The sequence below is a fragment of the Fringilla coelebs genome, assembly GCF_963513975.1.
Source record: "Fringilla coelebs genome assembly, chromosome: 9".
Classification (NCBI taxonomy): domain Eukaryota; kingdom Metazoa; phylum Chordata; class Aves; order Passeriformes; family Fringillidae; genus Fringilla; species Fringilla coelebs.
Genome location: NC_140067.1, coordinates 31,204,799 through 31,228,237, shown reverse-complemented (window position 1 = coordinate 31,228,237; position 23,439 = coordinate 31,204,799). Strand labels below are relative to the sequence as shown.

At 54.5% G+C, this 23,439-nt stretch overlaps 2 protein-coding genes across 3 annotated transcripts; one reads left to right on the top strand and one right to left on the bottom strand.

Annotated features, from left to right (window-relative positions):
- The first annotated feature begins 1,927 nt into the window (after positions 1 to 1,927).
- On the top strand, positions 1,928 to 9,534 carry RGS4 (regulator of G protein signaling 4). Of its 2 annotated transcripts, none has more exons than XM_084211685.1 (5): positions 1,928 to 2,028; positions 4,691 to 4,795; positions 5,797 to 5,858; positions 6,571 to 6,737; positions 7,244 to 9,534. In XM_084211685.1, exons 2-5 carry the CDS (start codon positions 4,701 to 4,703, stop codon positions 7,493 to 7,495), a joined length of 576 nt encoding a protein of 191 aa, XP_084067811.1. In that variant the 5' UTR covers positions 1,928 to 2,028; positions 4,691 to 4,700; the 3' UTR covers positions 7,496 to 9,534. The 2 variants fall into 2 exon arrangements, with proteins under 2 accessions (XP_084067811.1, XP_084067810.1); XM_084211684.1 differs by lacking the exon at positions 1,928 to 2,028 and adding an exon at positions 2,210 to 2,315.
- Positions 9,535 to 9,791: 257 nt separating this feature from the next.
- Positions 9,792 to 21,567, bottom strand: LOC311157196 (regulator of G-protein signaling 5). Its single transcript, XM_084211687.1, has 5 exons — positions 21,438 to 21,567; positions 16,574 to 16,684; positions 14,334 to 14,395; positions 14,039 to 14,205; positions 9,792 to 13,554 (listed from the first exon to the last, which is right to left on the bottom strand). The coding sequence occupies exons 1-5, from the start codon at positions 21,479 to 21,481 to the stop codon at positions 13,393 to 13,395; spliced, it is 546 nt and encodes a 181-aa protein (XP_084067813.1). The 5' UTR covers positions 21,482 to 21,567; the 3' UTR covers positions 9,792 to 13,392.
- Between the last annotated feature and the right edge of the window lie 1,872 nt (positions 21,568 to 23,439).

Sequence of the window (23,439 nt, the reverse complement as noted above, 5' to 3'; positions counted from 1 at the left end):
CCCAAACTCCTCTCATGGGGTCCAGGCTGAGCCAGTCAGTGTTAATGAACTGGAAAAAGGGAAATTTCAACTGCAGCATTTCTAGGGGTCTCCATGCCCAGTCCAGGGAGGATAGTCTTAATTTTAATGCCCTTTAGGCTGGCTGTTGTGATGGCAGTGCTGGAAAATCCTGATTACAGCCTGCTCACACAGCAGTTGGGGAATGCAGAAGGTGACCTGATGTCGACAGCACCAGCATCTGAGTGTCATTACAGCCATGCAGCAAATGTGCTTGCAATCCACAGAGAGGTGTGACATTCCTAAATCTGGTTATACGACATTTTGCAGACAAACTGCAGAATTTTTGTGTTCTGCACAGAAGTTCCTTTCCCTAGCAAGCAGCCTTTGTGACCTGCCTGAGCCAGAGCTCTAACCTTGCTAGAGAGAGGGGCAAGGTTAGAACTTGCAAACACCTTGATTGTGTCAGTCTGTCAGTAACATTGCCCAAGTTTGATAGTCAAACCAAATTAAATATATATTCGGTAAATAATTAAGATTTTTCTGTTGGCCATATTCTGCCCTCAGACTTCTCCCCAGACAGAAGACACCACAGACCTTAGGCACCGACTCTGCCAGTGCTCAGTTGCTTCCTACAGATCCACCCAAGTGCTGTCAGCTCACCAACACCAAAAGGACGAGGGCATTCACTCAGGTACAGTTTACACTGCCCTGAGCTGGAGCTGAGTTTTAGTCCAAACAGTGCAGGACTTGCAGGATCGTTGCCTCAGGTTTGGCAGCAGGGCAGTCCCGCTCCTACAAAAGGATTTTACAGTTAATTAGAGCCTTGCCTTTCAGCACAATTAGTGATCTGAGAGGATGCAGTGTGCCAAGGCAGGTAAACTCTTTGGGGATTTGGACTCAATGCTGCTGGCTGTAGCCTCCAGAGACACAGAAGGGAAAGGCTCATCCTGCAACTTCTGCAGATCGTGAGCAAAGCACTGAAAGGTTTCTGGGAGAGGGGATGCAGCAGTGGATAGTGTGGGCAGGCAGCCTGCTGCTAATCAGAAGCTCCTTTATTTCACGGTGGGAGCAGGACTTAAAATGCAGCAGCCCATATGCCCCTCCATCTGCCCAAAGACTTCCCCTCTTTGATGAGGATGGTACAGGCTGTGCTGAGCTGCAACTTGATAAATATCAGTCAGTTCTCTCTCTCCCTAGAGGGGCAGGGAGAGATGCCTTCTGCACCACCCAAGGGCTGAGGACAAGCAGCTGAAATCATCCTGTTCTTGGAACTACAGCAGAGCCAGGGCAGTGCAGGCACCCCCACAAGTGTTTCATGGGTTCATTCTTTAGCATAAAGTACCCTCAAAACTGCTTCAAAGACTTCTCTGGGCAGGCACAGTTAAGCCTTTTATTTTAATTAACCATCTTTCCTTGGTGATACCAGAGTCTCGGGGTCTGGCTTTTGATTTTGCAAATGCAAATGGAGAGGGTGTTGCAGTGATACCCATATCTAAGGCGGATGTGCTGCCAACTTCCTAAATTCCTTTTTTTCCACGCACGTATGTGAGCTGTCCTCAAATTTATGTACTGAGACATGCATATTTTATATTCCAATACTGCCTTGCACCCCCTGGGCTTTTGTTGCAGCCTCACCAAAAATATATATTCACATGACTCTGGAATAAAACAGGAAAGTCTCATCTGCCTGGGTAGTTCCCTGGTGAATTTACATTCTTCTTTCCTTAAGAGCTCTATTTTCTGCATTCGTTTGGATTATGGTAACCTTTTCTGTTTAAAATTCTTGTCCCTTTCTTGATCCAGGTTACTTTAAATAGAAGAGGAAAGGAAATTAACAGAGGAACCAGCAAAGCTCATCTCACGTCTCAGAACTGATTCTCTGACCTTTTTTGCTCTCTGTGTCCCCCCGCGAAAATCTGCTTTTCATCTGCACCATTCCAACCTCCTGCAACAGAGGAAGTCCCCGAAGCTTTTTGAGCCTTTTTGAAGGATTCCACCTCTGCAGCCAGACACCGAGCTTCGCTTCTGGTAAGCTTTTCAATCTCTCTCACCCCTTTGTCTGGGTTTTATACGTCACCCTCTTCCTCCTGGGTGGGCAAAAAGGGGACGGGTGCTGCTGCTGTGCTGACTCCTGACTGGGTCACCCAGCGCTGCCGGGCTGCCGGGCTGGGCTATAAAACCGAGCCCGCAGCCGGCGCAGCCCCGTGCGCCGCCTCTGCCGCTCCTGCCTTGTTGTTTTTCCTGGAATACTGACCCGACCTCGGGAGCAAGATGTGCAAGGGACTCGCTGCGCTGCCAGCCACTTGCTTAAAAAGGTACTGTTTATTTCTGAGCGTCTGGGAATGGTCTTGTTAGCCCGGAGACAAGCTGATGCATTGCGCTTTGTGTCCGAGGCGGGAGGACGGATTTGGCTCTGATTATTTCGCAAGATTAGATACAAATGACCGCTTAGAGGCTTTTGTTGTTTTTTTGTTGTTTTTTAGAAGCAGAATTGCAGAAAGGTTTTGTACGGAACTCTAAAGCCTTCCTTCCCATCATCCCCATCATCAAAACCAACCGCTTTTAGCACTGCGATATTTTGATATTCCTGTCAGCTGCTTCTGCTGCAGTCTTTGCACCCCTTTTCTCCTTTGGCTCCTCTCTGCTAGATTTTCTTGATTCTTTTGAGGGGGAAGCAAGGCAGACAGGATAAAAATGAAAGATTAAAATGAAGGATTATCCCCTGAAATGCATTTCAAACGGAGAAATGCAGCCTGGCAGCACCCGTGTGCCTGCAGGCAGGGATGCGGGCACGGTGGATGCGGATGCGGCACCAGCTGGTGCGGGACCAGCCGGAGTTCCCTGGGCCGTGGTGAGGGGCCAGGTTAGGCTGTGCCCAGCACTGTGGGGGTGGTGTGGGGCTCATCACAGCCCGTGGGGGTGGTGTGGGGCTCATCACAGCCCTGCCGTGTGGTGCCAGCCAGGACGGGCTGAACTGCAGCCCTGCAGGAGCTGGCTGCACCCCGGTGCTGGGGTCAGCAGAGCAGAGCCCGCACAAGCCCAGATGTGCCCTCGGCAGCATGGCCTGCCCCATAGCCCGGCATGAGGCTGGTGTTACTGCCTTTCAGGTGCTCTGGATCCTGGAGATGCCCAGGAGGGAGGCACAATGCTCCCTTCTCATCCAGCCCATCCAAACCCGTGTGGGTCTCTGGTGCTGCCTTTCTGCCCACCCGTGCCTGCAGCAGCACTCCTGAGGCTGCTTCCCAGCAGATGTGCTGTGGCATGGGATAATGCAAGCAGAGGCTCAGCTGGCTCCCATCTGAGGATAAAGCTCCCTGCTCATGGTTGGATTTAAAAACAGGTGCTGAAAATGTGAGGAAAAAGTGTTGACACTTCCAATTTGCGGGACATTTGATGAGGATAAAAAAAAAATTGAAAAATGCAAGGAAAAATAGTTCACATCTTTTAAACACCTCTGTCCAGGACTCCCAGCAAAATCCCTCTCTTCCAGAAAGCTGTGGGGCTGGCTGCAAGCAGCAGTGTGTTGTTTCCTCCTGCTGCCACCCTCCTGCTGACCTGAGCAGTCTCTTTCTCCTGGGCAAGGAGCATGGCAGCACCAGGCAGCCTAAGCCTGGCAGCCCAGAGTCCCCATGGCAGAGCCTGGGTGTTGGTGCTGGCCACAGGCACCCTGCTCCAAAGCAGCCGTGAGCTCCCTTTGCTCTCCCTGCGTGCTGGAGCTGTAAAGGAAATATTTCTGAGGCAAGCAGAGAGATCAGGTACGGTCAGGAGCCCTGACAGGGCACTGGAGCAGAGGCAGTGCTGGGGGGCTGAACAGCTGCCTGAGCTCAGTCCTGTGGCACAGCCTCTTGCTCTTTTCCAGGCTCACATCTGAGGAGAAGGAGAATTTCCTGTTTTACACTCTGGCTCTACCTTGGGGCAGGCCAGGGCTTGTGCCCCTGAGCAAGCAGGCACAGTTTACCTACTCCCCATTCCTAAACTGGAAGGAAACCCAGAGAGGTGCCAAGGGCAGTATCAGCTGCATCTCTAGAAGGTGCTGTGAAGAAAGGATTGTCCTGAGCTGGAAGGTGGAACAGGATTAAGGATGACTCTTCAGAGGAGCTTGCTGTGGAGAGAGGGAGCAGCTTGCTGGGCTGGCTGTGGTGGAGCTCTTGGCTCATCCCTGACCTCACCCCACAGTCTTGCTCCAAGCCATTGACTTCCTCCCTTCCCTCTGTGTCACGGGCTTGGTGGGATGGCCTGGAATGGCCCTGCTGCTCCTGTGGCCGGCTGATGAGGGGGGGAAATGGCAGGGGCTGCAGGAAGGGATTAGTGAGGGTGTAGGAGCCACTCATTGGCAGCTGGGCAAATCAGCTCAAGGAGAGGTGACACACACAGCATGCTGATGCTTTTCTATCACAATATTTGTCCTGTAAACAGTAGAAAAACAGCAGCTTCTCCCCCTTTGCCACCTGCTTCCAGGCTGATGACCTTCTCAGCAAGATGCTGTTGAACATGAAAAATGACTTCTTTGGCATTGTTGTGTTTGTCTAGAATGAAAAATTGTGCAATGAGTGGAAAATCAGCACTGGAGTCCCTGTCAGTGACCTGCATTTGTGTCACTGAGTAATGCTGGAGGAGCCTGTGCAGTGAGGGGGCTGCAGAGGGAGTGCAAGGCATTGGCTTCATCTCCTCCTTGATTTTTTTCTTTCAGTGCCAAAGACATGAAGCACCGTCTGGGCTTCTTGCTGCAGAAGTCAGATTCCTGTGACTACAGCTCTTCCCAGGGAAAGAAGGAGAAGTTATCTTCAAGCCAGAGGTAAGAGCAGGTGCTGTCACCTAGTTAATCCCAGCCTGGCTGCAGCATGTTGTTTATTCCTTCCCAAGCTGGGCTCCATTAGTATTTCTGCTGTTGCTTCCAGGGTTCCTCATGAATACCTGTGCTTGGATCTAGTGTGGCAATAGCCCTCACGTGTTGATGGTCCTGTCAGCTGACTATCATCACCTGAGGGCTTCAATTTCCATGAAGAATGCTGACCTGGAGGTCCCTTCTGCCACCACTTCCGTGATTCAATATGAATGAGCACAGGGGAGGGTGTGTGCAGTGTCCTGCACAGCGGAGTGATTCCGTGCCAGACCCAGTGCAACTGGACACATTGCAGAATCAGCATCCCACGCCTCCTTGGGCTGGATTTGTGCAGTGGTGCACACAGCTGCACAGAGGTGTAGGCACACAAACCAGCCAGCAGCCTGTCAGGGTGTCACTGCTCTCCCCAGGGTGTCACTCTGTCTGCAAGGAGACACTGTTCTCTCCAAAGAGGGCTCCAAAAGCCAAGGTTTGCTGCTGGAACAGATGAGCCCTAGGGTGTTCTGGTATGGTGGAGGGAATGAATGCAGGATGTTTCCAGTTCCCACATTTGTCTCTTCCACATAGCTACAGCTCCCCTGACAGGGTAAAGGGACCAGTCCTTTGGAGTTCACTGATATCACCTGTAACAGTGATTCCAGATCTGGGCTCCAGCAAGAGATGCAGTCAGGCACAGAATAAATATGAGCTCCACAGCAATTTTTTTCCAGGAAAATTCATCTCTAGCCCATGGCTGGTGATGAGGATCGCAAACCAAAGTTTCTGTAGGTTAGATCTGGGATCCCTGGGGGGATCTGTAAAACACGCTGGTATTTCATTCTCAGTCTCTTGTGTAAGCTCTTACAACAATCAGGGAAAAAGATTTTTCTAGTGGTGTTGAGAAACAAACCAAATTTGTCCTTTCTGTTTTCTCTTTAACTCAGCCCTGTATTTCTCCCTTTGTCTCTTCTTAGGCTTAGCCAAGAGGAAGTCAGAAAATGGGCAGAGTCTTTGGAAAATTTGATCCATCATGACAGTAAGTAAAGAGGGCTTTTATGCTGCCTGCAGAGCGTGTGTGCTCTGAGCAGTCCTGGGAGGGGACACAGGACATTATCTGATTGTCCCTTAGGGGCACACAGGGGCTCCCTTGGCCACGCAGACCTCAGGGAGGGGTGGGGAAGGGGCCTCTTGCTCAGATCCAAGGCGAGGGTCAATCCCAATGCATCATGAGTGTGGTTTTGCTCAGCTGCCTGTTTTGTGAAAGCAACTGGTTTAGCCCTTGTGCAAGAGGAGGGCAAGACCAGGACACACACTTAGTGGTGGGTTAAACAAGAACCAAAAGGTGGAGATATTATTTGCAGCTGAAGCCATGGGAGACTTTGCCTTCCCATCAGCTGTGGGCTACACTGATGTCCTTGAGGTTTCCTTCACATTGTTCCCATGGTCTGAGACTTTGTGGAGCATGCTGGCTGTCTCCTCAAGTGTGGCTCTCCACTCCACGAGTGGCTTGTGTTCCCCTGGCAGGGACACTGAAGGTCACGGTGGGGGAACAGGCAGCTGGGGCCCCACGTGTGACATCCCCATGGGACCTGTCTGCATTCCAGCCTCCCCACTGCCAGCCCTAGGGCAGCTCCTCACTCAGCTCTGGGAAGGAGAACTCACAATCACTGTTTGCTGGCATTAAGGGGTGCAAATGTCCAGGGACCAACACTCTTGCCTGACCTGGTTTTCCTCTGAACAATCCATAGGAGGACTGGCTGCTTTCCGTGCCTTTCTCAAATCTGAGTACAGTGAGGAAAACATCGAGTTCTGGGTCAGTTGTGAGGAGTACAAGAAAACCAAGTCACCGGCCAAGCTCAGCCCCAAGGCCAGGAAGATCTATGATGAGTTCATCTCCGTGCAGGCCACCAAAGAGGTACGTGCACTGAGCACTGCTCGGGCAAAGGCACCACCCTGAATTCTGAACCAGCCAAGCAGAGGTCAATAGTTTCACAGGAGATGAAGGCTCCTGCTTCTCTGCTAGTTAGCAAGGACATGGTGGGTCTTTCATTGATTTTATATTCAATTTGGCTAGAGAGAAAGTGTGTTTAGTTACAACCACCTGGCCCTTCCATGCGCACACTGAAATGGGGGAAGCCCAAGAGGACCATGATTCCCAATGTTTCAGCTGCTCCCACGCAGTTTGAGTTTCCTGGCTAGCTGCATCCCAGAGGGATGTGTGTCAGTCTCCCCTGACAGCTCTTCTGGTAGCAGAGATTGGTATCCAGCTGCACAGATTCTGCTGAGGCTACAGGGGGTCAAAGAGCCATTTCGGACAACTGCTCAGCAAGCACACATGGCAGAGAGACACTTGGATTTTCCCTTTCCTGTGCCCCATCTGGGACAGGTTCTACTTACACTGTCCCTTTGGCCCTTTGACAGGTGAACTTGGATTCATGCACAAGGGAGAAGACGAGCCACAACATGCTGGAGCCTACACTGTCCTGCTTTGATGAGGCTCAGAGAAAAATATTCACCCTCATGGAGAAGGATTCTTACCGTCGCTTCCTCAAGTCCCCTTACTACCTGGACTTGGTCAGCCCACCTGGTGCTGGCTGTGGGCCCGAAAACTGCAAAAGAAACCACACTCACAGCTTAGACCGCAACTCCAACATCATCTCTCAGTGCGCCTGAACCTGCAGCAAGGCAGGGGCGGGCCAGGCTCTTGCAGAATATGTGGCAGCAAAAGCATTCATTGGCATGAAGCAACAGAGCTGTCTCCAGTAGCTGTCTAATGTTCCAGTTGTATCCCATGTCATGCAGCAGCCAGCATTTGTTACCCAATCCAGGCTCGGTGTGTGTAGCAAACCCTCCTGTGACGGTCGGTGTAGGAGCGCTGGGCTCTGTCTGGCAGGGGCTGGGGCAGTCGCTGTGTGTGCTGGGGCTCTGCTGAGCCCCGAGAGCCCAGCAGGTGCTGGGGAGCTCCAGGCAGCCCTGGCTCTGCCCACGGAGGGACCAGGCTGGCGAGGTCACCGTGGGACACCCAGCGAGGTGCAGGGCAAAGAGGAACCAAAGGAAGTGCTGGGGACTGTGATCTCCCCTCTCTAATCTGCAAAGGTTTAGGTGAAAAGGGCTGGCTCTGGTTCTCAGCTGTTCATAACTCCCAAATGTCCAGGCTGTCAGGAGTGTTTGCTCAGAGCTCAGGCTGTGCTGCATTGCAGTATCAGGCACAGGAAGAGCTCCTACTCCTTCTTGAAGGCAGACCAGAACTTTTCAGCCAGCCTCTCTCAGTCACCACAGCCACAGTCGCAGGGAAGCTCAGCCTCCCCCGGCCATCACGGGAAGGAAGCTCTTCCCTCTGGCTGCTGTAGCACCCCCAGGGATCCTCCCTAGGGCTGTGCAGAGCTGTCACTTTGGGGGAGGCTCATTATTTCCTACGTTATTAATTGCCACCTTCACGCTCCCAGGTCGAATAGTCCAGCAGAGCAGAACAGAAGCGTGTTCCTTCTCTCCCAGACAGGTTTGTATTCCTGACTCTGGGAGCGCCTTTTCAGGTTTGCCTGTCCTGGCTTGTCACAAGCAGTTTGTGAGGGAATAGGACCAGCCTATCTAAGGAGGAAAGGCACTGCTTGGGAGTACTTGAAAATGCTGGAGTTTTTAAAGGTGTTATTTATGTATTTCAGTAGTAGCATGGCTCACTTTTCCTGAAGATGGCAGGAGGAATGTGTCTATCTCATTACTGCTCCGGGGCTTTGCCAGAAGGCAGCTGACTTGTTAATTGCTGTGGTGAGACACGGCCTTTGCTGTGGGCTTGGGCACTGACCCGCAGGGGGAAGCACAGGGGGCAGCTGCAGGGCTGCTGCTGTGAGCTGCAGCACCAGGTGTCTCCCTGTGCCCCAGCCTTGCTCTCTCCTTCGTTAGCTATTGCTGCTCTGGCCACTGCTCTGCATCCCAGCCCAGACAGCAGCTCTCACACCGGGGTTTTGGCATGGCAGGAGGAGGCTGTGGCTCTCCAGGCCCATAGAGAAACTTCTTTTTTAACATGTGCTTTATTTTGTATTTATTCAGTGTACCGACACCTATCGCCCTGCATGCTCAGCTAAGAGATGGAGAGGCTTGCTAAAGCGCTGAACCTAGCCAAGCATGTGGCTATGTTTTTTTTTCCCCTGGTACTTGGGAAGTCTTGGTACCTATTGCGAAAACTGTATCAATATTTAAATAATGATGAATGCAGTCTAAATAAAAATGTTTGTGTTATCCCTTCTAAAATGCTATTGTGTGAACAAAAGAAAATGCATGGAGGTCCAATTCATTGGACAAGGTTGCTCTTAAAATTTATGTTACAAGTGGCTTCACTCAGAGATTGTTTTAAGTCACAGAAAGATGAAACAGCAAATGAAGCAACACCAATTTTATCCTTCAGACGCCTTCAGCACCATGAGCCTGGTGGATAAAGGGTTTTTATGGGTCTATGCCTTGCCTGACCATCAGCTCAGCATGGGGATTAGCCATCCTCACCAAGGCTCTGGAGGGGGGAAGATCAAGGAGCCCTTCCCTGACGCAGATGCTTTGCAACCCTGAGCAGACAGAACACATTTTATCCCAAAGCTGAGCCTGTCCCTGGGCCATGCCCTGTGGGTGAAGAGAGCAGGGCTGGCTCTTGCTCAGCCTCAGCCCCTAGGGCAGCCCAGCTGCTGCTGCTGGAGCCTCAGGCGACCCTGGAGCCAAAGCCTCAGGCAGCATAGGACCAGGGAGCCTGTGCTGCACCAGCCTTGGGGTGTTTCTTCTGGATCAGCTCCCCGGGTGATTCCCTTTCCAGTTCACTGAGAAACCACTGCATCGTTGCAGCAGAAGCTCCCAGAGACTTTTGGTCTTGCCAGGGCTTTGGGGCATAAGTTTTGGGAGTTCTCTGTAGTGGGTAAGAAACTGCTGCAGCTTTAGAACAGAGAGACAAAATGAAGGGTCCATTGAGACGGTAGCAGAAATACGTGTTTATGTGTGGATTACTGAGTGGTACATGAACATGGGTTAACACAGCTCCTCGGTGCACACCGGCCCCTCACCTCTTCCCCACATGAGCATCTCCAGTGGAAATCCCACGGAGAACTCCAGACTGAAACCTGCAGCTCAGGGCTGGGAGGAGCTGATGCGCCCTCCTGCCTTTGCTCCAGCCCTTGGCCGCAGCGTGCAGCACCCTCCAGGGAGTGACCGAGGCCTGGGGGGAGCCTGGATGAGCTCTGGGACACCTCCAGCCCCTGGGCTTTGGCAGTGCCCACATCTGGCACTGGGCAGCCCTGGTGGTGCCCAGCCTCAGCATGCAGGGCAAGAGCTGGGTGGTTCTCCCCGTGACTGATGAGGTGCGAGGCTCCGGGTTGCTGAAGTCACCATAAAACACACATCAAACCATCCTCTGGTGTCCCTCTGGGGAATGCAGCTGCAGGGAGCCATTTTCCACTGGTGCCAGGGTGGTGTGGAGGCAGTGCCTGGTTCCCCACACCCCTGGCTGCAGCATGGGGTTGCCTTGCCCCACGGCAGAGATTGGGGTCCCTCGAGGGGCACAAGACCTGCCTCCTGCACCAGCCCAGGGGCCAGGATGGCACGCAGAGACCACGGGCACAGGATGGTCCTGAAGGATGCACCTTTGTGTTCGCCCAGCTGGATGGCCAAGGTTTCCCTCAAGAGGGTCTGGAACAATGCAAAACCCAGACACACTCCTCTCTGTGATGGATCCCAAGCACCACATCCAGAAACTCTGCTTTTTGGCTCTCTGACTCTCAGGGGGTCAAGATGCCCATGTTACGAGTATATATGTGTGTGTACATGTGTATATGAATACAGTAATACAGATATACGTGCTGTGTTTATATACTGCTATATATGCCAAATTTCACAAGAGCTAGAGTGATAAAATACATGAAGTATCTCCTACCTGAAATATGATGGTTGGCATCAGCCCAATAGCAAATACCTCTGGGCTGGTGGAAAACTGAGCCATGGGGCTGGTACAGGTGTTGCCACCTTTCTGGGCAAGCCTGCTGGAGTAGGTAGCCAAATGGCCCTTCTACACAAACACAACTTCCCTCGGGCTCCAAAACGCTTCAGCGGCCACATTTTCTGGCCATGCAGTAGATCACAGGCAGCCCCCAGAGCAGACTGCCAACATTTTAACAGAAATTGAGCCGGGGAGGGGTTGCCAACAGAGCTGTGGCATTTCTCCTGAATCCAGCCTGCACCTTTCTTTTCAGCACATACACACCCAGACACCTTCTCCCTGCCCCATGTGTCGCTGCCACAGCAGCGACGTCCTAGGGTTTGATGGTGCATAGCAAGAGCCTCCAGCAGCATCCAGACCTTATGGCAGTGGTGATGGTGGCATTTAACTGTGAAACATGGCAGGGAATCTGGAAATAGCTGCCAAAGGATTAAGCAGAAATGAAAGATGCAGGTCTTCCTGCAGGGAAGCCTGTTCGGTTTTGCATTTCTGAGTCACGCTGTAAATGAGGAGCTTGAACATGCTGAACCCACTTGAATTGACACCAGTTCATGGAGACTTTGGGAGGGTGTAGGGAGCGTGTGCAGGCAGGGGTGGGGGGAGCACCCTGCAGCAGAGGGGCTGGCCAAGCCCCCATCTCACACCTAGCCCTGCTTCTGCCTCCCCCTTGTTGCACACCTGAACAATGGACACTGCTGGGGGGTCCTGTGCCTTTTAAGGGGACCCTCCTGCTGCTCACGGGCTCCCTTGGGCTCTTTAGCGTCACCCAAGCCACCCTCTGCATTCACCCCAGGGGAATGCCTGTAAGCATCGACCCTGCTGCTCCAGCACCGACTTTCCCAGGCCTTTTGCTCCAGAGCTTAAAAAAGGAGTCACATTTGTGACTGCCTCCATCCTTCCCCTGCCTCCCCACTCCTGCCTGGAAAACACAGCCCATTTCCTGCTGCTTGGGATGTATTTTTCTTCATTGCCATAGTGACAACGTGTAAATATTTGAGGCTGGTGGGGTTTTGATCAGATTTTGAAAGTCTTGAAGAGACTGGCAAATCCATTGTTTATGTTACTGCATTTTGCATAGAGTCCCATGACGCAGTGAGGCAGAGCAGCCTGGGATGGCCGTGGGCAGCAGGGCCACAGATGTTCTGCTGGCACCTGTCAGGTTGCTGGCTGAAGCAGCCCTTTGCAAGCCATGACCCTGTGGATGACGCACCAGGAAACCAACACGGGGATGAACCATCCAGATCCTGTGGAGCAGGGGTTTATCACATTTCCCTCAAGGCTGAAATGAGACCCTGTGGGCTGCTTTTCATGTGTGTCCTTGCCCCATCCTCAGGTGTGATTATTCTGTTAGGAGAGGGCTGGCTCTGAATCATTAGAAAGCAGCTAGTCCTTTTTAGAGACAGCTACAGAAACACATGGCCAGGGTGGACAGGAGAAGGCAGGAGAGAGAGATGCAGGCTACACAAACTCAGCAGGGTCTACACTCTGTTCTAGAAGCCAGGGGGTTATTTTTCATGTTTCCAATGATGGGTTTGTGTTTGGTTTGGACTTTTCAAATTGGATCTGAACAGCTGGAATTTCAGTATTCTTTTCCCCCAGCTAGATGTCCTGTGGTAGATGCGGGGTTTGTGCAGCATTGCTTTGGCGTGCCCACTGTGGAGAGAAGCCACTGAAACAAGAGAGCCCCGTGGCAGCCCCCAGAGCTGCATCCCAGCACACCACGAGGGCTGTGCCCTGGGATGTGGCACAGGATGTGCCCTGGCAGCTCAGGGCGCCGTGCAAAGGCTGGAGCGAGCAGGAGTTCTGGGTTGCTAAGCAGTCCCAATGTTTTGGACATGCAGGTCTCATTTTATCCTCTTGTTTTTGTATTTCGAGGGAAGCAAACAGGCTGACCCGAGTGGAGCTGCTGGGGAAGAGGTGCCACAGGCTCGCCCTGCTCACCCCTGGTGCCAGCCAGGCACACCCTGCAGCAGCTGCTTCTGCCGTACAGCGGTCCCTGCCCTCCTTGTCACAGTGCCATCTTGCTGTACGTGTCAGCGTCACTGCTGTCCCTGCCGTGCCCCTGTCCCTGGTGATGCCAGTCGGGCAGTGGATGTGTCTCACGTCCCCTTGGCCAGGGAGGGGAGCACCTGCAGAGTACCTGAGCAGTCTCAGCAGCACCCGGGGAAGGTGGGAGAAGGGAGCAAGCCTGGGCCAAACCGGCAATATCGGCAATGCTGTGAGAAAAATTGTCATGTTCTAAGGAGCCCTAAGAAGGCAAAGCCAGCACCTCCGAGCCTCCAGCTAATAGCAAGCTCCACAGCAGCAGGGATGTGTCAGCTGGCCACAGGGCTCCTGGTCACTGCAGAGCTGGGGCTGCTCCCTCACCCTTCTGGGTCCCAACTCCAGGGAGTTTCTGCAAATTGGTCTTTTGTGGGAGAGGAAAGAGATAATAAGAGAGGAAACACCAGGACGTCGGACAGTCCAAAGCATGGGAGGAGGAGCTTAGCAACACCTCTGGGTGCTCTAGGTGGTATCGAGAAAGCAAAGCAGCTGCAGGAGAAGGGGCAGGTGTTTAGACAGAAGCAGCAGGGGTGCCTTGCACAGCCCTGCTGCATTGCTACTTGATTAACTCATGATAAAACTCCGACCGCACAAATCTGGGCAGGGAGTCTTTTTCCATCAGGGCAAAGATCTTCTTCTGGGCCATGTCAAAACTGGTTGGTGATGGCTCCACCAGGTTCTTCATGGTCACAGCCTTGGTGAAGTGGTCGATGTTCACCTGCCATGAGAGTGTAAGAGGGATGGGAGCCTGCCTTTGGAGGGCTGAGTGAGGGTCTCCCCTTGCTGCTCTGTCCCACCAACAGTCATGCAAAGCGTGAGGGGAGGCATTCATGTCTCTGGTAGAACTATTGGTGGCAAAGCTGTCAGGATGAGCTCTGTCCTGCTGCAAAGCTAACTTGGAGAGGAAGATTGCTGTACACTGTCATGCCTCATGATTGATGTCACGCCTCCATGGGGAGGGGGGGGACAGGCATGTGTTGGGGGTGCCAAAGGCTGGAGACAGCCCAGCAGAGGCTGATCATGCAAATAGGGGCTCCAGGGTTGGGAAGGATAGGAGTGCAGCACATGGGGAGGGGGCTGCCCCGTGACAAGGATGCACCCCCCCGAGCCCCGAGCCCCCCATCGCTGTCCTTCAGGAGGGAGGCTGACAGGGCTGCAGCCTCATGCCTCCCAGTACCATCTCCGGCCCCATGGCCACTGACCTCTTTGGGTGCCTCAGTCTGGATGAACTCCTCATAGATCTTTTTGGCCTTCTCGGCCATCTTCACAGGGGACTTGGTTTTCTTGTAGTCCTCGCAGGCCACCCAGAACTCAGCGTTCTCCTCGCTGAACTCGGAGCGCAGGAAGCTGCGGAAGCTGGCCAGCCCATCTGGGGGGTGAGGGGGAGGTGAGCCCTCGCTTCAGCCCTGGCAGTGCAAGGGGGGCCCAGCCCTCACTGAGCACCCCAGGGGACGGGGAGAGAGGGGAGGTGACAACCGCAGGGGGATGTGAACTTACAGGGGTTTTGCAGGAGCTTCTCCAAGGAATCGCGCCACTGCAGAGCCTCCTCCGGAGAGGGCCTGAGGAGAGTAAAGAAAGCCCAGGTGGTCCAAGGTTAGCCCACGGCCAGGTTTGTTAATAATTCCTTTAAAAAGAGGAGGATAGGAGTAACAAGTTGCAGAGACTTTCAGAGCGGAGGCAGTGCTCTGGGGTTGGGATGGGGATGCTGCTGCATCCCAGCACAGGGGAGGGTGATGGCCGAGTGCAGGGAGGGTGAGGATGGGGTGGGGAGGGCGAATTCCCCCTGCTTGGGCTGAGCTGCGGCTGAGCTGCAGAGCGAGTCCCTTCTGCGGCCACAGGGCTCCTCCTCGCCCACACCGGGAGGGCAGCACAGGGGCGCTGCGGGCGGCTGGGAAGCATCCCTGCGTTGTCCTGCTGGGGAGGGAAAGATGCTCCCCGCTGGCCATGGGGTCCCGGTCAGAGCCCCCGGCTCCCACAGCCCGCCCGCCCCGTTCCCACGCCCTGCGGCCGCCTCGGCGCCCTTCCCGCTGGAAACCTCCAGCGCTTTCCATCTGCACGGCTTTTCCTCCTTTTTTTTTTTTTCTTTAATATATTTTTCAATGCGATGTTTGCAGCGAGACCGAACGGGTTTGTGGGATTTTTGTTGGTGATGGTTTTGCGGGGAGTTTTTTTGTTTGTTTGTTAAGGGGTTTTGGGAGTTTTTTGTTTGTTTTTTCGGTTTTGGGGGGTTTTGTTGTTGTTGTTGTTGTTATTGGAGGAGGAGTTTGACCAAGCTGCCCTAGGCTCCCATCTCCTTCCCTGCGCCCCTGCCAGCGTTGGCTGGAGGGCAGGGGAAGCCCCCCTGCCTGGCACTGAGTGCTGGGCTCGCTGTGGACCTTCTCCACTCCTTGGAAGCTGTGCTGCACTCTCTTGTTTTGCTGCTGCAGGGGCCACACATGGGGGTTGAAACCCCTTGGCTGAGCAGAGCGTCCCTGGGAGCAGAGAGGGAGAGTGGGCAGGACAGCCTGTCCTGGTCCTGGGGGGTCCCTTCAGTGGTGGGTCTGGGGGAGCGTAGGTGCTGATGCCCAGCCACGTCACACTGCCCAGGGGGCTACAGCAGGGAGAGGAGAGGGGCAGGAATGCCAGGCTTGCTCAGGGTGGGTACCAGCCCTCACTTGTCACCAAACCATCAGCAGTAGGCAGCATGGCAGGGGGTTCTTATCCTTCACTTTCTGAACCTTGAACTGTGTTTGCACTTCTGTCAAGGATCAAAGCTATCCCTGCCCCCGTGACTTCTCACCCAGTGAGGAGGAGCATCACTGCAGCAACCTAACACAAACCAGATTTCCTGGAAACCACCAAATTCACTTTCCCATTATCTGAATGTCCCTGGGATGATATTAACTGCGAGTGAGATGCTGACAGGTGAGTGATGCCAGGGCTGCACAGCGATGCAGTGTAGGAGAAAACAGCTCCTCCAGAGAGCGGGGAGTGGAGATGTTCTCTGGCTTTCTGCAGGGTTGGCTAATGGAGATGAACGTGGCTCTGTCACAGAGGCATCTGGGGCATGGCAGTGATGGAGTGAGAACCACAAATCCACTGGGCTCTGCCAGCCCTCCTTGGCACGGGCAGTGCTGTGTCAGGCAGGCACCGTGCTGGCAAACATGCCCCTGCCTATTGCCCCCTGCACCCTGGGTTGGCAGGCAAAATAATTAATGTTTCATGTGCTTTAAATAATGTTGATAAGCCAGAATTATACACCAGCTTGGTGCTGGGGAGCAATGGCCAAGCCAGAGGCCATAGGGTGAGGAGGTCCCATCACCATGAAGCTGCCCCGAGCCAGACAGCATGCCATGAGATTGTGCACCCAGCTCAGGGACACACTGCCACCCCGAAGCCGGATGGCTGCAAAGGCTGGCACCTCTGGGTTGAGGCAGAGAAGTCCAAGTGCCATATGCCTCTGGGAAAACCTTTCTGGATTAATATGAAATCTCACCAAAAGTAAATTGAGTTTCCATGGGAAATCTAGTTTCCATAGAGCTGTATTGCCTGACATGTCTCATGCTGCCCTGACAAAACTTCCTGAGCCTGCACCTAGCAGGCAGGCCATGAGGAGCATGCCACGAGCTGCCTGCCACGTAGAGCCTGCTGTGCCAGCCCACAGCAGGGCTCAGCTCCTCTGCATCCCAAAGGGGCTGGTATCCACCCCAGGGGCTGGGCACACACACTGCTGCAGCCCAGCCCCCTGCAGTACTCACTTCTGGGCCTTGGGTGGCTTCTCTGGCTTCTCGGGGTAGGGGATGATGAAGTCAATGGTTGAGTCAGGCTTCTGGAGCAGTGTGCCCAGCTTCGTCTTGATCTCCTTGGCCCTGCAGCAGGGGAGGAGCAGAGACAGGTCAGGCAGAGGAACAGGGCAGTGGGACAGTCACAGTCCCTGCCCTGCACCCACTCTGTAATTAATTCCAGATGAACAAATGGACCCTAATGCTGCCAAGGCTGTGTCTGTCTGCGGCATTTCTAAACAGGCGCTGCACATTAGCGGCAGCTCTTGATCTCGATCTCCTGCTCTGTCCCCATCTGTGGCCAGGATAATTGTATCAGCAGGGCTGTCAGGCTGCTCTGGGGCTGAATTAGGGGGGTGTGTGCAGCGCTCGGTCTCTGTAGAGATGAGCTTGGATATATAAGCCTTATATCTGCAATGGGAAGGGTCCTGCAGACAGGCACCTCCTGGGTGATACCTTCTCTGGGCAGAGAGGGGAAAAATGTTGCAGTGGCTGAATACTGCCAAAGGCTGACTGCCACTTCCCATTGCACCAAGGCCACGCTCCAGATCTGCATTTAGAGGATGCAGAGAAAACAGGGGGTCCTGGGGCTGGGCAGCAGGCCCAGCTGTCTCCCAAAACGTTGCCTTTCATGCAACATGAGTAGTAATTAGGTCCTGAGCATCTAAAAGGGCTAAGGAGGCCCCCTGCCCACCCCACTGCAGCTCAGGGAGGGCAGCAAGAGCAAGCTGAGCTTTTGCAGGGAACACTCAGGTGTGCTGTTTGAGGCTGAAGAAATAAAGGAGTGAAAACAGACACTCCCCATCCCCAGTCCCCATCTCTGCAAGGCAGGGCTTTTCCCTGGCACACCAACATTTGGTGGCCTCCAGGTTATCTTGCTGGCACAGGAGGTGAAGGAGAGGGGACAGACTGCTCCTCACAGGCTGACCGGGCTGAGCTTTCGGCACGGCTGGCAAAGCTGGACTGCAGCTCCCTGCGGGGCTCCCTGCAATTTTCCTCTCTGCTGTTTGTTTTCATTAGCCCTCTGTGGATGATCACTCCATTGCTATGTCTGCTATTTCATTTCAATTCCTTTGATTTTTTTTCCTCCTTGTAAAACTCTCTCTCTGTGTGTTTTGGTTTCCACCCACCAGTCCCCACGGGTGACATTTGGAGACCTGGCACAGGGGTGTCTGCTCTGCTCTGCTCCCTGCCAGCTGCCCCCCATTCTGCTGCAGACACCTGCCTCTGAGCAGCCACCCTTGCTGGAGGGGGGCGACAGGAGCAGGCAGAGAGAGCAGCCCAGCCTGCAGGGAGCACCCGCAGCGGGTGTGCAGCACAGGGCAGCGCACACCCAGACACAGCTGCTGTCAGGGACAGCGTCAGCAGCTACAGGGACACTTTCCATTGCCACTGCTGCTGAGAAAACCTGAATCTTGGAAAGCTCAGGGCCTCAGGAAAAGGGTGACGAGGTCACCATGCTCCCACACAGAGCGTCTGGGACAGGGATGCTGCCCTTCATCCTGCTGTAAGTAAATAAGTAAAATGCAGACAAGTGCTCCGACCCAGAGCTGGCTCTTCATGTCCTGGGGCCAGCTCTCCAGCAAGCCTCAGCTGCCCCTTGGCACCCTGCTGGCCAGTGCTGCTGTACTGGGACCACCTGGATGGCCCTGACGCATGGGGATGGCACAGCTGTAGGGATGGGGAGCAGCTGAAGTGGGCAGCCCCCTTAACACTAAAGCAGGGGGTGGGTGTAGGGGGAGCCACAGGAAAGCTGAGGGGATGGGCTGGCCTCTCCCTTGACCCTCCTTTCCCAGACATCTGTGCTTGTGGCCACAGGTTCCTGCAGGAAGGGTACGCATGGGCTCCATGAGCATCTCTCAGGAGGGGCTGAGCAGAAAGGCTGGGTGCCACCTTGTCGCTCTCCCAGTGCTCAGGAGGGATGAGTCAGGATGTTGCCACGGTCCAGCCCCTGCCAGTGCCGGGTGCTGTGCAGCAGGGACAGTCCCTTCCGAGCAGCTGGACTGCGTGTCCCATCGTGGGCAGTTCATCCGGCAGGAGCAGGGGCAAGAGCACGGGGCCGGGGGCTGCCCACCTCAGAAGCAAGGACAGCGGATCCCAGGAGTTCCTGAGCGGGCAGAGGGACAACACAAGCTGGGCTGGGAGCAGGGGCATCGAAAGTCAAACTTAGCCCATGATGACCCCAGGAGCTGGGAAGACAGGAGCAGGACTCTGCCTCTGTCAGAGCAGCACCTGGGGTCCCCGTGCCCTGGCGCGGATGAGGCCAACACCTGCACAAGGTCTGGATGCAATCGATGGTGGCTTCACATGACAAGTGCTCAGACCTGGCTCAAACCCTTGCTCTCTGATTCCCATCCTCTGACAGTGACTCGTGGCCCAAGAGGCACCGAGGCCCTCAGCAGTCCCATCCTGCTCCGTCCCGTGGTATTGCCAAGGGACCCCCAGCAGCTGCCCCGAGTCCTGCAGGTGTGGGGACAGCAGCAAGAGCCTCCCCCTGCACCAGAGCAATTCCCTGGCAGTGGGACCTTCATGGCATCTGTAGGGACAGCAGAGATAAGGAAGGTTGTTAAAAGGAAGCAAGGAAGTGCAGGAGCGGGCTGAAAGCCTGGAGGCTGAGGGAGGGAAGGGCTATTTAAAGACACCATCCTGGTGTCCTCCAGCAGATGGATTACAAGCTATCAAGCGAGGCTTCAGGGAAGGCTAAACAGCAGGGGGAAAAAGGCAGCTATAAACAAAAAAGGCATTAAAAAAAAACCAAAAAAACAACCAACCAAAAAACCCTGGCCAAGTGAGAAAAAGCAAGAGGACTGTAAATGGTGGAAGGTCAACTGTGAGAACATATGGGAGCAAGCCAAGAAAAAGTCTGAGAAATAGCTTCCAAGAAGCATTAATAGAAAATATGGGCTCTGTCAAACATATCAAGGACAAGAAGGGCTGCTGGGGAGGGCCAGGAGAGACTGCAGCTTTAAAAGCAAAACAAAAATAGAAGCCCAAAGGAGTTTAAAGCCATAGCTGAAAGCTCAAGGTGATGCTGTGCCTGAGGGCAGGGAGGTGCCAGGGGAAATGCCCCTTCACCTGCACAAGCCTCCCGGGGATGTTGAGAAGCCATAAAGCTGCATGGGCACGTCAGTGGCAGCTGTGGCAGACCTGTGGTGGACACACGGACAAATATGGTCTATTGGAGAGCAGTCAAGGCTCTTCTGGCCGTAGGAAGAGATTCCTTTCAACCTCTCATCCCTCTCTGAAGAGGCCAGAAAACACACGCTGTGGGAAGAGCCGAGGGAGCAGCCCCTGGGGTCGGCAGGGCACCTTGGGTGGGCTCTGCAGACCCAGGCAGCGCAGGGGAAGGTCAGCCCGTGGATGGCAGGGTGGGAAAGGGAGCACACACCTGCAGGGATGGCGCTGCAGGCGCTGGGAAGGGTCAGTGCCGAGCAGACATCGCCGGGGAGCGAGCTGGGAGGAGCTGCAGAAGGGTCTGTGGCACAGCAGGGAAGCAGCTGGAAAGCCTGGTAGAGCAATGCAACGTGAAACACAGGGGACAAATGCAGTCCTGACTCTGCGTGTCAAAGTGTGAATGCAGCCTTCAAGAGTGAGGATTTGAGGGCATAGCAGGCATAGAAAACATCAGCATAGCAGGAGTGGGAGAAGATCTTTATTAAGGAAATTTACTGTTAAAAAGTGTCAGAAGAGCGGCAGCAAGGGTGATAGCAGAGCAGAAACATGTGGATCACCCACATGAAACTGGAAGAGTGCTCTTGGCTGCCCATAGCACAGGAGACTGAAGGGGAGCAGGCAAGGTCAGCAGAGATTCAGGAGCAGCACAGAAAGACAAGTTTCCAACAACAAAACCATCACAAGCTGGTGCTCCTGTTTGTGCCCGTGGTGAGAATTTGCCTTTTGGGCAAGCAGCATCAGCCCCCAGTGGCACAATTTCAGCTGGAACTTCTCTGGAGCTCCCCTCAGGGCAGTGAATTTCCTACTGCCAGTCTCATCCAAAAACCAGTGCTAAGGCATTTGCAGGTGAGGGAACCCTCACTGAGGAATTCACTTGACTCTATTCCTAAATTTCCCCCTTAGGTGGAGCATTGAGTGCCCTGGTGCTGCAGTGAGACCTCAGGTGCTTGCACCTCTGCTTCTCACTGGATTTCTTCCAAAGACCATGGGAGCAGAGGAGAGGACAGGTTCCAATCAGCATGGAAATGGCCAGGGGCTGGAGCCTGCCTGAGCTCCCAAGGGGTTGAGAGGAGCCTCTGCCACCATCAGGGGCAGGTTTTGGGGCAAGAACCAGGGTGGATAGGGATGAAGATGAGGATGGGTGCCACAAAGGGAGCAGAGCTGGTGCTCTGTACGGGGCTGAGCCTTGTGAGAGGGGCCAGGTCTGGCTATTCCACGTGTGAGTGGCACGCAGGCAATTAAAAGGGGATTGTGTGGCACTTTGGAGACAGGGCTGTTTCTACCTCAGAAAGGCAAAACCTCTGTCCTGATTTTTTCCTCCTCTCCTCCCCGTGTTTTGTGGAAACTAAGATCTGAGGATCTCCTGCCCAGAACGGTGGAGGGCTGGGTTTGGAGCAGCCCAAACTCCCCCAGCAGAATGACTCCCGGGGCAGAGTGGGGAGCTCGGGACCAAATCAGAACTCATCCCTCCAAGGACCTCAGCCACGCGCAGCCCCCACTGAACCCATCCCAGCCAGCTTCCCTTCCCTCCCCGCCAGAGCTGGACCATGGCAGCGCCCATGAGAGGTGCCCATCGCGGGGATGTGCCAAGGAAGAGCCCCCGTGCTCCCCGGCAGAGCCCCGCGGGAGGCAGCCCCGGCATCCCGCACATCGCGGCCGCTCTCACCTCTCCAGGCACGTGTGGGGCAGCGCTGCTAATCCTTTGCACATCTTGGCAGGCTGTAGTTCCCTCGGCCGTGAGAAGAGTGTGAGTGACGGCCAAAGCGGGCAGCAGAGGCAGTGTCTGCAGTCCGGCTGCCTCCCTCGTTCCTATATAGCGCCGCAGCTGGACCCCCGCCAGCCCCGTGTCCAATGCCGGCCGGCTGCTGCAGCTGGCCCCAGCCCCGCCGGCTTCTGGGTTTTGTTTTCTTCTCTCTAAGCTCACACGGGGGGAGGAAAAATGTGGATTTGTTGGGGTGAGATCAGGTAATCAAATTGGAAGGGCCAAGCTGATGTTTAGGGGGCTTCAGGCAGCCCACTGCATTTCTTTTAAGGATGCATCAGGTTCCAGGTGTCAATATTTAGAAGAGCCAGGTAGAAATGCTTCATTCAAGGGAGATTTTTCGAGTGAAACATTGAACTTTCAGAAAAATAAAAGTGCTAGTGAGAAGTCTTGCTGTTGATTTCAAGGCTGTGGCTAATGTCAAAATATCCACTGCTTTACCAGTGGTAGCGGCCATCAGTGACTTTTGTTTCAGACCTTGGCTTCTGGGTGACTGTGAAAATGTGCCTCTCTGGGCTTTGTTTAGCACTGGGAGTTGGGAATGGGGACTTTGCTCCCACCCTGGCCATCCACACCCAGTTGCACTAACAACCACCATTTCCCTGGGTGCAGCCCAGGGTTACATTTAAGCTCGGCTCTTGGTACCCTTTCCCTTGTGCTGGGTCAGACATGGCACAGAGATGTGCCTGCCTGGCTCTGCATTTTGGGCCTGTTGTGGGATTATGCAGCAACACACTGCCTGCTTTCAGCATCTGAGTACAGTAAGGGAAAGCTGGAAGTCTGCTGGCAACTGTGCCTCCCTGGAGAGCTTGGGCTGGCTTTGTACTGGTTTGTAGTGGAAACTGAATGAAAAAAGTACAACTGACAATTTCAGAGGATGAGATGCTCGGATAATAATGGCTTGGGCCGATTAGAGCCCCCAAGATGCACTCAGGCAAGGGGTCAGAGCCAGAGTGTGCTGGGCTGCCCTTCCTTCTGCTGCCATGGAGGTGCCCCCGAGCCTCCCTCGTGTCTCACAGAGTGGGGAAGGGAAGAGCAGCCCCCACAGAGGATGGATGGAGGTCCTTTACTCTTCCAAGCTGTCTCATTCTGCCCTGCTCCCAGAGGACTCAGGAGGAGCTTGGAGGTGCCTCAGCCCAATCAGGGGTAGCACAAGGCTCCGTGGCCCCATCTCCCAGCAGCTGGGGTGCAGTCCCTGCTCTCTGGAGGAACATAGCCTGGCATACTGCACCTTTGCTGGGCTGTGCCAGTGCCCTTGGGGCCAGAGAGTTCATCAGGGTCACACATTTGCTAGCAGGGATGTCACCAGGATGTCACTGAGTGCCAGCTCAGAGGGTGTTTTGAAGAGCTCCTTTGAGGCGTGGTGCTGTCTGCAGGAGGCTTTGCCAGCTGCTCAGGCAGCCCCTGGCTCAGAGGGAAGGTGGTGGCAGCATGGGCCGGGCAAGAGGGGCTGGCAGCTCTCCCAGCTCAGGGCTGGGGGGGACAGTAGGGCCAGGGCACCTCCTGGGCACCCCCACTGTCCTTTCATCACGGATCTTCCGCAGTACAGCCAGCGTGGGAATCCAGGAGAGCGTGGGTCCGTGGGACCGCAGGGTTTGTGTTAATGCTGCCCAGCAGCCTCCAAGCACCCTGCCCTGCCCTGCTCTCCCCCCAGCTGCAGCCAGGGCTGCGTGCCCTTGGAAAGCCAAGAGCCCTGCCTGGTGTGCCAAGGACTGGCTCCACCTCTGCAGACTCCTGCTGCTCAGAGAACCTGGAGCTTTCCCCAGTGAGAGCCCCTGGAGGGACTGAGTCTCTTCCCTACAGACTTTAGTCTCCTTCACCTCCTTCAGTCCGAAGTGAGCAAATCCCCTCTGCCGTAATTCAGTGACCAGTGTTCCAAAATCTCTCCCAAAGCTCTGGGGTGGGG

Bases quoted from the DNA above. Each gene is read 5' to 3' on its own strand.
- LOC311157196 (XM_084211687.1), bottom strand. From the start codon at position 21,481: ATGTGCAAAGGATTAGCAGCGCTGCCCCACACGTGCCTGGAGAG. The intron at 14,206-14,333 runs GTAAGTTCACAT...CTCACCCCCCAG, and splicing joins GAAGCTCCTGCAAAACCCCT to ATGGGCTGGCCAGCTTCCGC. The intron at 13,555-14,038 runs GTCAGTGGCCAT...CTCTCATGGCAG, and splicing joins AGACTGAGGCACCCAAAGAG to GTGAACATCGACCACTTCAC.
- RGS4 (XM_084211684.1), top strand. From the start codon at position 2,272: ATGTGCAAGGGACTCGCTGCGCTGCCAGCCACTTGCTTAAAAAG. The intron at 5,859-6,570 runs GTAAGTAAAGAG...AACAATCCATAG, and splicing joins AAATTTGATCCATCATGACA to GAGGACTGGCTGCTTTCCGT. The intron at 6,738-7,243 runs GTACGTGCACTG...GCCCTTTGACAG, and splicing joins CCGTGCAGGCCACCAAAGAG to GTGAACTTGGATTCATGCAC.